Source organism: Somniosus microcephalus, chromosome 13 (genome assembly GCF_052327205.1).
Source record: "Somniosus microcephalus isolate GS21.2 chromosome 13, FLI_Smic_1.0, whole genome shotgun sequence".
In the NCBI taxonomy this organism is placed as follows: Eukaryota; Metazoa; Chordata; class Chondrichthyes; order Squaliformes; family Somniosidae; genus Somniosus; species Somniosus microcephalus.
Genome location: NC_140999.1, coordinates 48,709,899 through 48,722,703, shown reverse-complemented (window position 1 = coordinate 48,722,703; position 12,805 = coordinate 48,709,899). Strand labels below are relative to the sequence as shown.

The following is a 12,805-nucleotide window of genomic DNA, read 5'->3' as shown; positions in this document are numbered from 1 at the left end:
AAGAGGATGCAAAGGAAAGTTTGGCAAATGCAAACCCTAAAGAATTACTCCATAATCTACAAACCATGGTTAGTGTGAAAACCAGTACTAACAAGGAAAGGAAACTGAAGACAATTATAAAGTTATTTCACCAATTAAGTCATAGCTAGACCCCAGAAAACAGTGAATTTTTTGGAATGCCACTGCAAGTAGGTGGTTAGTAATTTTTACTGAATGCAGTCACTTCAGTAATGGGAACAGAAGTGATGGTCTGTGATGAAACAGTCACTATAGGACAGGAGGTGAAAGGTCTGGGGTTTACTTATAGCTGACTACAAGTAGGCATAAGCTAATCCAATATCCTATAGCTGCTTTATAGGGTTTCTGTACTGGAGTCAGATGGGCAGAATTAGATTCGCACTACACTGGTTCATTTTACATGCAATGGTTTATTACAATAATTACAAAATTGCATAGAGATCCATTAGTCAGTATCTTCATATTAAGGCAGACCAGTTGCAATTGCAAGACACTTGTTCACTGCATTTAGTGTAAACTAGTCATATGTTTGAAAACTATCAAACTGCAAAAACCATTAGATACTAAAGAAGTTGCCTCAAAACCCAAAACAGTTAGCCCACTAAATAAAGCCAGCCAAGATTAAGTCAACATTGATTGCAAATACATTCAGTATAACCTACTCTACAGTTTGGAATAAAGTGCTAGTGGTAAACAACTATGCTAGTGCAGTTTTTAATTCAAGCATCCAGCCTAGCAAAGAAAAGATCCCAATCTATTGAGACATGTCAATTCCAGTGGGTTTTATTTCTACTGGCTCCTGGCCTTCCATCAGCTGTGGGATAAAGGGTCCTACCAGCCAGTTAAGGGGAGTGTTGTGAAGCACATACTCCATCACCCCATCCATTGCCTCACGGATCTTCAGCAGTTGCTCTTTACTCTGTGCCAAGAATGGTGTAGACAGATCCTGGAAGGAGTTGGCAGATGAAAGAGAGCGGTTGATCTCTTCTGCTAGTTTACAGATATGCTGCACTTGATCTTCAATATTCTGAGGCAGACCATGAACATTCGAAGCCAGGGTCCGGCAGATGGTTTGTAGCCGATCAGAGAAATTCTGAATCATGGCCAGTGTTTCAGATTCAATTTGCTAGAATTAAAAAAAAGTTTAAGTTTCAATCTGTACCCCATGTTGCTCCAGCAAGTTTTAGATTTATCCTGGTTTTATATTTATTCTGGTATTACTTGCTCAGTGGAAGGGAAAGGAGAGGCAATGAAAACAGTTAACAAATTGCTTGCATACCTCATGGAATTGCCCTGGGGAAGGGGGTCAGTGCCTGGCCATTGACAAGTTAGTGAATGATCCATTCTTCTTGATCAAAGAACATTGAAGTGTGCCCCACCATTAAATGCTTGTATGCCAGCCAAATAGTTTCTCACTAATTCAAACTGGTGCAAGTTTAAACATATGCTTGCTTTTTGATCGAAGTGTAGTTAGTTTTAGACAAATGCTCCCACAAAGGAGGCAACACAAATGAAGTTGTTGGGTAGGTGAGAAACCCCTCTTGGATTAAGGCCATTGCATGTTTTATGTTAATCTTTAACTAGCTCAGACAATATTGGTTTAATGCCTCTTCAGGATTGCAACACTGATACTACACCAAATTATCCAAGTTATGTTGAAGTCTCACGAGTGGGGCTACTAACAGCCAAGCTGACAGTTATGCTTTTAAAGTGGTGCCATACATTGTATTTGAACTGAACTAGGTGGAAAAGTTACATGCATATGGGTAATGTAATATACAAAAATGCAGACAGTTGGAGCTATTGAACACAAGATGCCATGTGTTGGTGCAGGGCAAGTCACCTGCTGAAATAGCAGTGCTGATCCAGTTACTGCAGGTAGAAATGGCCTAGGTGGCATTTATCAAAAATCCTTCACAAGGAGGGTGAAGAGACAATGGTTGCCTCATTTAGCATCTCAATTGCTAGACATCATGAACTTCCAGGGGAGAAGAGGATGGGAAAAGACAAATTACACATCAGACTGCCTCTACATTAGCAATCGCTCAAATTCTTACTTCAGGTTTCTCAGACAGCTCCTCTCTTGCTTGGCCATCTGGCTGCTGCTTTTGCCAGTCAAGCAGAATCAGATTCAAAGTTGCTCGAACATCCTGTAGCTTGAAATGTGCTGATTCTGCTCCTTTCTTGGCCATTTCAATCTAGAAGTACGGTGATTCACATTTAGTCAGGATAGTCATGCATTCTAGCAATCAAGGTTAACGGGTGAATTAGTATATTCAGAGGAAAAGCCAACTAGGATGGGGTGAAGAGTGAACTTAGCTACTATGCAAGAGTAGCAACTGGTTTTTTTGGTGGTGGGGGTGGGAAGGTAAAGGAGGAACAAAGTCAACTTGAACAAGATCTCCAGTAGGACAATCTGTCAGGCATGTTTAAGCTACAGTGTACAAGTCAGACTCATCTAGGACAATGTTAACATTGGAGACTACAATCATCATTGAAGGTGAAATGAAAGAAGAATCAGTGCTGTTGAGCTTTATGCAAGAGCAGCAGTGCAAGGGCACAGCTAATATGGCATCCACATACAGACTGCACAAGACAGTTTTTTCCTTACCAGATCTACAAGGTTGTGGAGATGAGAGAGGGTCTCCTGACCATTCTGCTTGGCTTGCTGCATCTTGGCTATGGAATACTGGTATGCACGATTACGAACCTTTGTGGATAAAGATCCCAAGCGTACATAATAACACTGCTCCTGTACTGTTGCAATGTCAGAACCTTCAGTAGAAGTAGCCACTTTTGCTGAAAGAAAATATCAATCTTTAGGCTGGACATCAGGAGGCAGCACTTGTACATGGTCCATATATTCTTGCAGTAACAATCAAGACAATAATGGACTTGATCCACCCATTTAATCTCTGGGAAAGATCTGTACAAATACTGCCTAATCTCCCCCACATTAATCAAGCAACAATTAATATGAAGCCATTTCTACTTTTGATAGTCAGCCTTGGCCAGCTGTCCTCCAGCTATCAAGACCATCCACGCTCAAAGCACCCTCTGCCACCACAACCCCAGCAGCACAGGACTTCCTCAGTTCCCTTGGAATATTTGGCCATCTCCATCTATATTTATCCCTACAACACCCAGTTCACTTTCCAACCATATATGTATACAACTCATTTTCTGTTGTCAGATTTCCAGCATCCAGAGTTTTGATTTTGCTGATATCTACATAGTCTACATCTGTCAGCATTTTAAAGACTTGTATTGTGCCTCCGCTCAATTTTTGTTCCTCAGTGACTGAAACTTGCACACATCTGCTCATAACTTGGAGGCCCAAATATGGGAATCAGCCTTATCATATCATTGTGTGTGACAGAAGGTAATCATATGAGGACTTGCTGAGAATGGTTGTATGACATGCATTTGACTGCTGAGCTACCCCAGACTAGACACAGCATTGTATAGTTAGCAAATTGGAAGGGTCCTACCCTAGGAGTGCAGGCTAGGCTGAAGTAGCAGAACCTGGTCTCCAATCGTCTTGGATCCCCTTGCTTGGTCAAGCCCGTGTGGTAGCGGTGTGCAACGGCCACCCCACGTTAAAAGAACTCACGCACAGGCATCATCCACTCTAAAATGAAGTTCGGGACCTGGAACGTCAGGACCCTCATGGACAACTCCAACAGCAACGAACTGGAATGCCATACTGTTAAAGACTGTAGGTTCCGCATTGGACTCAGTCACCCGAGAACACATTTTTAGTGTGGAAGCAAGTCATCCTCAGTTCAGAGGGACTGCCTAAGAGGAAAAGACGACTGCAAGAATATTCCTTCCTCCCCCTCCAAAAAGGAGATTCAGTTGCAAGTTCATTGTAAAAGTCAATAGAAGGGGTAACAGGAGAACTCAAGCTGGGTTGTCAAGGATTAGCCAGGTCCTATTTTTTGGGAAAAAGGAAGCAGCATTTTACTTTTAATAGCAGACGATAGACACTATACCCAACCTGGGCTCATTGAAGCAGATTTACATGCAGCACAGTCAAGGGCATTCAATCATTATAACTAGCAGAGTGACCCTGTAATAAAGGTTTCAGGTTTGTACTTACCTAGCTCTTCCTTGGTCATGGGAAGATAGTGATCAACCAGCTCCTCAGATTTGGAGAGAGAAATATCCAGACCAGTAGCCACCAGCTGACCCACAGCACTGGCACCTTCAACCACCACTGCTTTAGTTCTTTCCAAGTTGCCTTGTACTGCAGTTGTCGTCATGTCTACAACCATCATGGATTCTTTTACATCAGTCATGGTTGATGTCACTAGTGTCTTTGTTTCAGCAAGGACCTGTAATATCATGGAATAGCAGGTCAAAAATTACAGGCTAGCAAGTATGAAGTTATTCCATTCTAAATAAAAGTTTAATTCTAACTGATCAAGTGAGCATTTGAAGAGGCTTCAGCTTTGAGTGGACTTAATCATGGAGACAATTTTCACCCAACATCTACTAAAAATGGTCACAGGATCAAAGTCCAGGGCTTAAATAATCTAGGTTAATTGTTTAGAGGGGCTGTCCTCTAATTAACATTTCAAACAGAGGCCATTTGCCTGTTCAAGTGCACAATTCACAGGTACTATAGGACCAGGAGAGCTCACCTGGACTCCCTCAATTAACAAACATTAGTTAAGAAAAAAGGAGCTAGGACCAAACAGATAGCTGACAAGTCAGCACAAGATTATCAATTAAAGATACTGGCCTAGAAATTGGGTTGAGGCACCAAAGTGGCGCCAAGTTCACCTGGGCGCCGATTTTTGCACAGCGTTCAGAGCATTAACGAACGTCAGAAATTCAGTTTCAGCACCCCTAGAGGGAGACGGGGCGAGGCTCGAGGCGCTCCGCGTCCCTTAGGGCGCTGAAACTGAATATCGCAGCATGGCACGCTGCGGTACTGCAGGCCTTCCGCCCGTTAAGGGGGAGGGGCCTGCAACAACACGATCCCTGATTGAGTGTGCTGGTAAAAGAGCCCGGCACTGAGAAGTGCCGGGCTCTCGGGAAACAGCCGGCAATGCCACAGGGGGAGGGGGGTCAGGAGGCCGGTGGCGGAGGTGCTGTCAGGCGGCCGCCAAAAAAGATGGCTGCTCCGCCACCTTAACTTGCGCCACTGCAAGGCCCCGTGAACCGGGCGTGGGTAGCGAACAGCACTACAGCAGCATTCGCTACCAAATATCACGATTGGGGCGCTAATGGGCGCTGTGCATACCGATGAGGTCATCGGTGGCGGCGCATTGCAACACAGTACCACCACCATTAGCGCCCCTGCTGAATATTGCAGGAGGCGCAGCCAGTGGCGCTACAGCCACTGACTGCCCTCTTTAGGTGCCAATAGGTGGCGCTACATACCCAATTTCTCCCCTATTAGGTTTTACTTTTATTCATTTTTAATGGGATCAGGGCATCACTGGCAATGCCAGCATTTATTGCCTACCCCTAGTTGCCCTCAAGGTGGTAGTGAGCCACCTTGAACCACTGCAGTCCTTGTGGTGATGGAACTCTGCTGTTGGTAAGGAGTTCTAGGATTTTGACCCAGCGATGAAGGATTGGCAATGTACTAAGTCAGGATGGCATGTGGCTTGGAGGTGGTGTTCCCATGCACCTGCTGCCCTTGTCCTTCTAGGTGGAAGAGGTTGTGGGCTTGGGAGTTGCTGCAGTGCATCTTGTAGATGGTACACACTGCAGCCACGGTATGCCAGTGGTGGAGAGTGTGAATGTTTAAGGTGGTGATCGGGTGCCAATGAAGCAGGCTGCTTTGTCCTGGATGGTGTCAAGCTGCGAGTGTTGGGGATGCACTCATCCAGGCAAGTGGAGAGTATTCCATCACACTCCTTCCTTGTGCTTTGTAGATGGTGGCAAGACTGGAGGAGTCAGGAGGAGGAGACACTCGCTGTAAAATAACTAGCTTCTGACCTGCTCTGGTTGCCACAGTATTTATGTGGCTGGTCCAGTTAAGCTTCTGGTTAATGGTGACTGAGGATGTTGATCGTGGGGGATTTGGCAATGGTAATGCCATTGAATGTCAAGGGGAGGTGGTTAGACTCTTGCCTGTTGGAGATAGTTATTGCCTGGCACTTGTGGCGTGAATGTTACCTGCCACTTATCAGCCCAAGCCTGAACATCGTCCAGGTCTTGTTGCATGCATTGCTTCATTATCCGAGTAGTTGTGAATGGCACTGAACACTGCAGTAGTCGTCAGAAATGGGAATGTTTGCTGATCTTATGTTGGAGGGAAGGTTAATTGATGAAGCAGCTGAAGATGGTTGAGCCTAGGACATGGCAGGAGTTCCTCAGGGCAGTGATGTCTTGGGGCTGTGATGATTGACCTTCAACCACCACAACCATCTTCCTTTGTGCTAGGTATGACTCCAGCCACTGGAGTGTTTCTCCCCCCCCCCCACATTCTATGACTTCAGTTTTACTAGGCCTCCTTGATGCCAGACTGTCAAATGCTGCCTTGATGTCAAGGGCAGGCAGTCAGTCACTCATCTCACCTCTGGAATTCAGCTCCTTTGTCCATGTTTGGACCAAGGCTGTAATGAGGTTGGGAGCCAAGTGGTCTTGGCAGAACCCAAACTGGGCATCAGTGAGCAGGTTATTGGTTAGTAAGTGCCACTTGATAGCACTGTTGATGACACCTTCCATCACTTTGCTGATGATTGAGAGTAGACTGATGGGGTGGCAATTGGCCAGGTTGGATTTGTCCTGCTTTTTGTGGACAGGACATACTTGGGCAGTTTTCCACATGGTCAGATAGATGCCAGTGTTGTAGCTGTACTGGAACAGCTTGGCTAGAGGTGCAGCTAGTTCTGGAGCAGTCTTCAGCAGGATAGCTGGGATGTTGTTGGGGCCTATAGCCTTTGCTGTATCCAGCATTCTTAGCCATTTCTTGATATCACATGGAGTGAATGGAATTGGCTGAAGACTGGCTTCTGTGATGGTGGGGACCTCAGGAGTAGGCAGATATGAATCATCCACTCAGCACTCCTGGCTGAAGTTGGTTGCAAACACTTCAGCCTTGTCCTTTGCACTCACGTGCTGGGATCCACCATCATTGAGGATGGGTATATTCTTGGAGCCTCCTCCTCCAGTTAGTTGTTTAATGGTCCACCACCATACATGACTGGATGTGGCAGGACTGCAGTGCTTGGATCTGATTGTTGCTTGTGGGAATCACTTAGCCCCATCTATAGCATGCTGCTTCTGCTTTTTAAGCATGCAGATAGTCCTGTGTTGCAGCTTCTAGGTTGGCACCTTAATTTTAGGTACACCTGGTGCTGCTCCTGGCATGCTCTTCTACACTCGAACCAGGGTTGGTCCCCTGGCTTGGCGGTAATGGTAGTGAGGGATATGCCAGGCCATGAGGTTACAGATTGTGGTGGAATACAATTCTGCTGCTGATGGCCCACAGTGCCTCATGGATGCCCAGTTTTGAGTTGTTAGGTCTGTTCTGAATCTATCCCATTTAGCAGTGGTAGTGCAACACAACATGGAGGGTGTTCAGTGTGAAGATGAGACTTCACCACAATGACTGCAGTGGTCACTGCTACCAATGCAGTCATGGACAGATGCATCTGTGACAGTTAGGTTGGCAAGGACGAGGTCAAGTAGGTTTTTCCCTCATGTTGGTTCACTCACCACCTGTCGCAGGCCCAGACTGGCAGTTATGTCCTTTAGGACTCAGCCAGCTCTGGTGCTACTGAGCTACTTTTGGTGATGGACATTGAAGTCCCCCACCCAGAGTACATTCTGTGCCCTTGCTACTCTGGATTAGGACCTATTAAGCTACAAGTTTCCAAAAGAGCAAATAGCATTTTCTCCTTTGATGTTATAAACCAACTATACAACACTAACCTGGTCTGTAGACTGATGCAGGATAGGAAGCTTCTCCTCCAGCTTGTCCAAGCCTTTGCAGGCATACTCATTGGCTGCTGCAACTGAAGATAGAACATGGTCAAAAAAAATCCAGGACACAGTGGTGTCATTTGCCTGCAGAGAATTGCCATATACTGGCAGCAGAAGTAATGTCATTGCACTGCTCCAGGACCAGGAAGGAGCCTTCACTGGGAGGAATGAGAATGCAAATATATTCATGATGATGCCAGTTAGCATGAATTCTAAACATAAAATGCTCAATTTCATATTCGGATGAAAGTTTGACTAGAGCAGTCTCAATGCATGTGTGGTTAGCCACCTTTCACAGCTGTAGCCAAGTCTTGCACTTGCTAGCTACTTCAATCTGTCACTAAAGTAATAGACAGTTTAGTTGGTTAAACACCAACAAAGTCAGCTCCTCTACTTAAGCAAGCTGCTGTAAGCAGTGAAGTGTAGCAAAAGTGTAAATCCTTCCTAATAAAATATTTATAAATATAAAAATTGACAAGCATGAAAAGACCAACACCCACACTCATGGCTAGAGCATCATGAGTAGACAGAGCTGGATTTAGCACAAGTAATTAAAGCTGTGCAGGAGCTTAGAGTTGGGTACATCTCATCCAATAGCCTGGGAGAAGAAGCAGCAACATTTATTTGAACTGGACCTCATCTACAAAGAGCCAAAATTATGCATAGCTGGGACTGCTCAGATTCAAGTGAAATGTACATTTACTTCTAGATTTCAATTTACTCCCAGCCAAGGAGCACTGTATACCACACTGTTTCTGTATTGTCTAGTATGGTTATTGATGGCATGCCTAGTGTTTATAAAAACCCTCATGACTCATCTTACTTTGAGGCTCCAGCTTGTCCATAATTGGTTTGGCACCACTGGCAGCTACAGCTGAAATAGTTTTCACTCCCTGCTCTGCCAGATCACAGACAGTCTTCACAGCAGGGTAGCTCTCCTTGGTGCTAATGTATGCAGCAGATACCTGGTCACAAGCAGAGCTCACAAGCGGCAGGCTCGTCACCCTATCAACCACATTCTGAAACAGAAGTCAAATCATTGCCCAGGCATTGGTATATTGAGAGAATAGCATCTGCTTACATTAAGTACCTATTCTACAATTTATGGTCCAACTTATGAACATTAATTTTCACTATCTACATATATAGTTAGTATCAAAGTATATCCTCAAAACTAGTAACTATGGGTAGGACATAAAAGAAAGATGCTTTCAGGAAACAAAAACATCTTGCCAGTCACAAACCAAGAAACAGCACCATTTTCAGTTCAAGGTGCAGGACAATCAAGGTATGTAGGCCTCATTCAACTAGTTCAAACTAACTGGCCTCCAGTAACCCAGTGTCCAGCCCACTGAACAAGTTCTGATGTCAAACTGATAATGAAAGTGTTAACTAGCTAGCTACAAAGCTATAATTTGTTATTTTTAAGAAGAGTCCTAGAGGAGCAGGTAATCATTTAGGTGCCATCAGGAGATTTGTAATGCTAGAGCAGTCTGGTCTTGGCTTGGCTCCATGAGTGTAGCTCATTATACCAAACCAGGATTCAAGATTGTAATTAGTAGCAGTCTTGCCATAGCTAGCAGAGGAGACAGCCAGTCATCTCACAACTTGGGGAAAGGCAACAGTCACTGGATTAAGTGGGCATTAATTATTGAAACAGTATAGCAGTTTTACTAGTATGCTTATACCCAGCAGAGACCAAGCAGCTACTTTAAAAAAGGCAAACATTAACTTGGTGACCCCTTATTTTTGTCTATAGGGGTCCATAGATTTACAAGTTGGCAGATTAAGCAAACAGTACATCTAAGAAAGTGTTATCACATTCCCTCCACACAAGAGCTGTACCTTAGAAGAAAATGCAAGTATTCGGTGCTTCCACAGGTTGAGAAAGTGGATGGCTCCTTTTCCGTGGAAAAGCTGAAGACCGTGTATAAGGACTATGATATTACACGGTTAGATAATACCAAATAAAAACAAGGAGTCACTAGATAGCCAATAGGACTGGCATAAAACTGTTTTTCCACTGTGTACCTGTACTGTTATTATTGATTCCTCTGAAAAATTTACCACTGTATTTATACTGTTAACCCAAAAGCTGTTTTAAGGCTTTGTTTTATTGCAGCTAATGAATTTATGTAATTGATTAGTTGTAACAAGTACTACCATATTTAAATAAATATGTTTGAGTCAATAAGAGAGCTGTACCTGTTGGCTCCCATTTTCTTTGTCTTCTGCAGTTTTTGGAACATTTTCTGCTGTTGCTGATGCCATGATGAGCCACAAAACCCTGCTTAGAAGAGAGATGAAAACATTTCTTCCAAGTTTTCTAGGACACCAATCCCCTAAAGTTATTACAGAAACTGCAATAGTACAGAACAGGAAAGATCCTCAAAAGGAGGCAAGAACACTGCCTATACACAGACTTGAAAAAGTTAAACAAACACAATAGATCTACCATTTACTTGGCTTCTGTACAGACCTAGGACCAAAACATATCCTAAAAAAACTTTACAGGTATTGTTTTAGCAGAAATTTAACAAGATTAAATTTTTCTTTCACAATTTCCAAATGAAACAAAACTTTTTACAACCCACCAATTCTTTACTTCTGCAAACTTGGCCTACTTGCCTGTTAGATGTTATGTGCAATGCATTTATACACCTGATGTCATCAGCTGAGGGGCCACTTGTTGTTAAACTAACCAATAGCAATTCACAAAATGAAACAACCTGACATCATACACTAATTGTAGCAAACCTCAAAGGCAGGGTTTTATCACTTGTCAATCACACACAGACCATTCCAATAAAAAGCTACACAAATAAATTGCATGCGAGGGGGGAAAGCAATGGATTCTTAAGCGGCAGTTTAAGCAAGTGAAGTATTAAAGAGGAAATGGGTTATTAAAAATGTGAGGTGGAGATCTCTTGATAAAAGTAAGAATACTGTTCAGTGTGGTACAGATCCATACAGTCTAGGAAGGTCCCAGGTTCAATGCCTGGTCTCTGCTGTTAGCTGATCTCAGCTAGGGTGCTACAATGGGCATCTCTGCCAATGGGCTTAGGAAGGAAAAAAGATGATCCATGGCCCTCTCTCCCGATCCCAAGCCAGTGATCACTAGATAGTCTGCATATAGTGTCAGGGAGGATATGATAAACGACAACTCCCTCCCTAACAGCACTGTGGGAGCACTTTCACCACATGGACTGCAGCGATTCAAGAAAGCGGTTCACCACCACCTTCTCAAGGGCAACTAGGAATGGGCAATAAATACTGGCCTTGTCAGCGACGCCCACATCCCATAAATGAATATAAAAAAACAACCTGCACTTATTTTCTCCATTAATGTAGAAAAGCATCCCAAATGTTTCACAGAGCCATAAGGAAAACAACGGACACTGAGCTAAAGGAGAACTTAGGAGAGGTGACCAAAAGCTTGGTCAAAAAGGTGGATTTTAAGATGAAGCCAAATACTGCGGATGCTGGAAATCCGAAATAAAAACAAAACATGCTGGAAAGCAGTTCGGGCAGCATCGGTGGAGAGAGAGAAACAGAGTTAACGTTTCAGGCCGATCTCCTTTCATCAGAATTAGAAGAAGTTAGAGATTTAACAGTTTATAAGCGAGTACAGAGCCTGAGAAAAGGGAGTTAGGGTGGAGTTAAGGAGGGTTTTAAAGGAGGAGAGGGAAGTGTTGTTCAGGGGCAGGTAAGTCACCACCTATATCTCAAGCTGGCTCCAGCTGAGAGGTGACTATATCCAAGTGGCAGCTCCCATAGGGTGTGGGATTATAAGAAACTCGCAATCACTTTGGGCACAACAGAGGTGCCAGTTTTTCAAGGATGCGAACAATGCCTAAACTCGCCCGGGGGCTCAGTTTCATAAGCTAGTTTTTAACTGGTCTGTACAGGTCAGGAAGCTCCCAGCTGCTGCGCACCATTAATTGCTGTCTTAGCTTTTGGGGGGAGTGGGGGGAATTCAGGCAGTTGGTATACTGTTCCCAAGCTCTGCTGGAAAGGGCATGTGTCTACAGCTGGTGATAAGATGGAGCTCAGCTGTCATGCTCTCCATGGGTAACTGTCCTGCTGTGATCTATATCTATGCTCCTATGTGACTGAGCACTTTATAGGACTACCAGCAGCCATGGAAATATACTGCAGCAGGAGTCAGTAGCTTAGGGGAAGAAAACAAGAGTTGACTTTTGTGGCAATGATTTTGGTACATTTTTCATTACAATGTCACCACCTTTAAAATGTTTGGCAGACAAACAGTGTTTGGCAACCATTTTTGGATAGCTTATGCACTTTAATACAGGATCAGACTAACCTACATTTGTTACTATGGTCCTAACCACACATGAAGGTGGAAGAGAGACAACATTACACAGGCCCTCTTCCGCTCAAGGAATGTGGTTGGGAGGGGCAAGAAAGAAGAGGACATATACACAATTTTGATATGTTGGTGGTTTTCTTCTACATTTATTTACATGTAAAATTTGCTTTAAAATGTTAATTATGTAATTAATACTAATATAAATGTCAAAAAATGGACAGATTTACCATTTATATAGGTATTAGTTTAATATCCAATTTTATCTGCATTCAATAAGGCTCTGTAAGCAAACTGTAGTGTATGTACCTTTAAGAGAGAACGACTTTTACAGCTCCTGTATACTGTAGTACCGGCAGTGACCACACCTGTATATAAGCCTTGAGCATGCCTCTGTACCCCAGTCTTGAGACTACCCTCCTCCATGTGGTAGCTTGAAGTGGCCATAGATGGAGACAGACACAGGTTAACTCCTTAACATGGTTTAATCAACTCTTGCACATAAAAGCTTCT

At 43.7% G+C, this 12,805-nt stretch overlaps 1 protein-coding gene across 1 annotated transcript; it reads right to left on the bottom strand.

The window, feature by feature from the left end:
• Positions 1 to 408: 408 nt before the first annotated feature.
• On the bottom strand, positions 409 to 10,594 carry LOC147108307 (perilipin-3-like). The gene is made up of 8 exons (XM_086004886.1): positions 10,560 to 10,594; positions 10,171 to 10,252; positions 8,789 to 8,984; positions 7,915 to 7,997; positions 4,121 to 4,355; positions 2,630 to 2,817; positions 2,076 to 2,216; positions 409 to 1,144 (listed from the first exon to the last, which is right to left on the bottom strand). Exons 2-8 carry the CDS (start codon positions 10,234 to 10,236, stop codon positions 773 to 775), a joined length of 1,281 nt encoding a protein of 426 aa, XP_085861012.1. The 5' UTR covers positions 10,237 to 10,252; positions 10,560 to 10,594; the 3' UTR covers positions 409 to 772.
• Between the last annotated feature and the right edge of the window lie 2,211 nt (positions 10,595 to 12,805).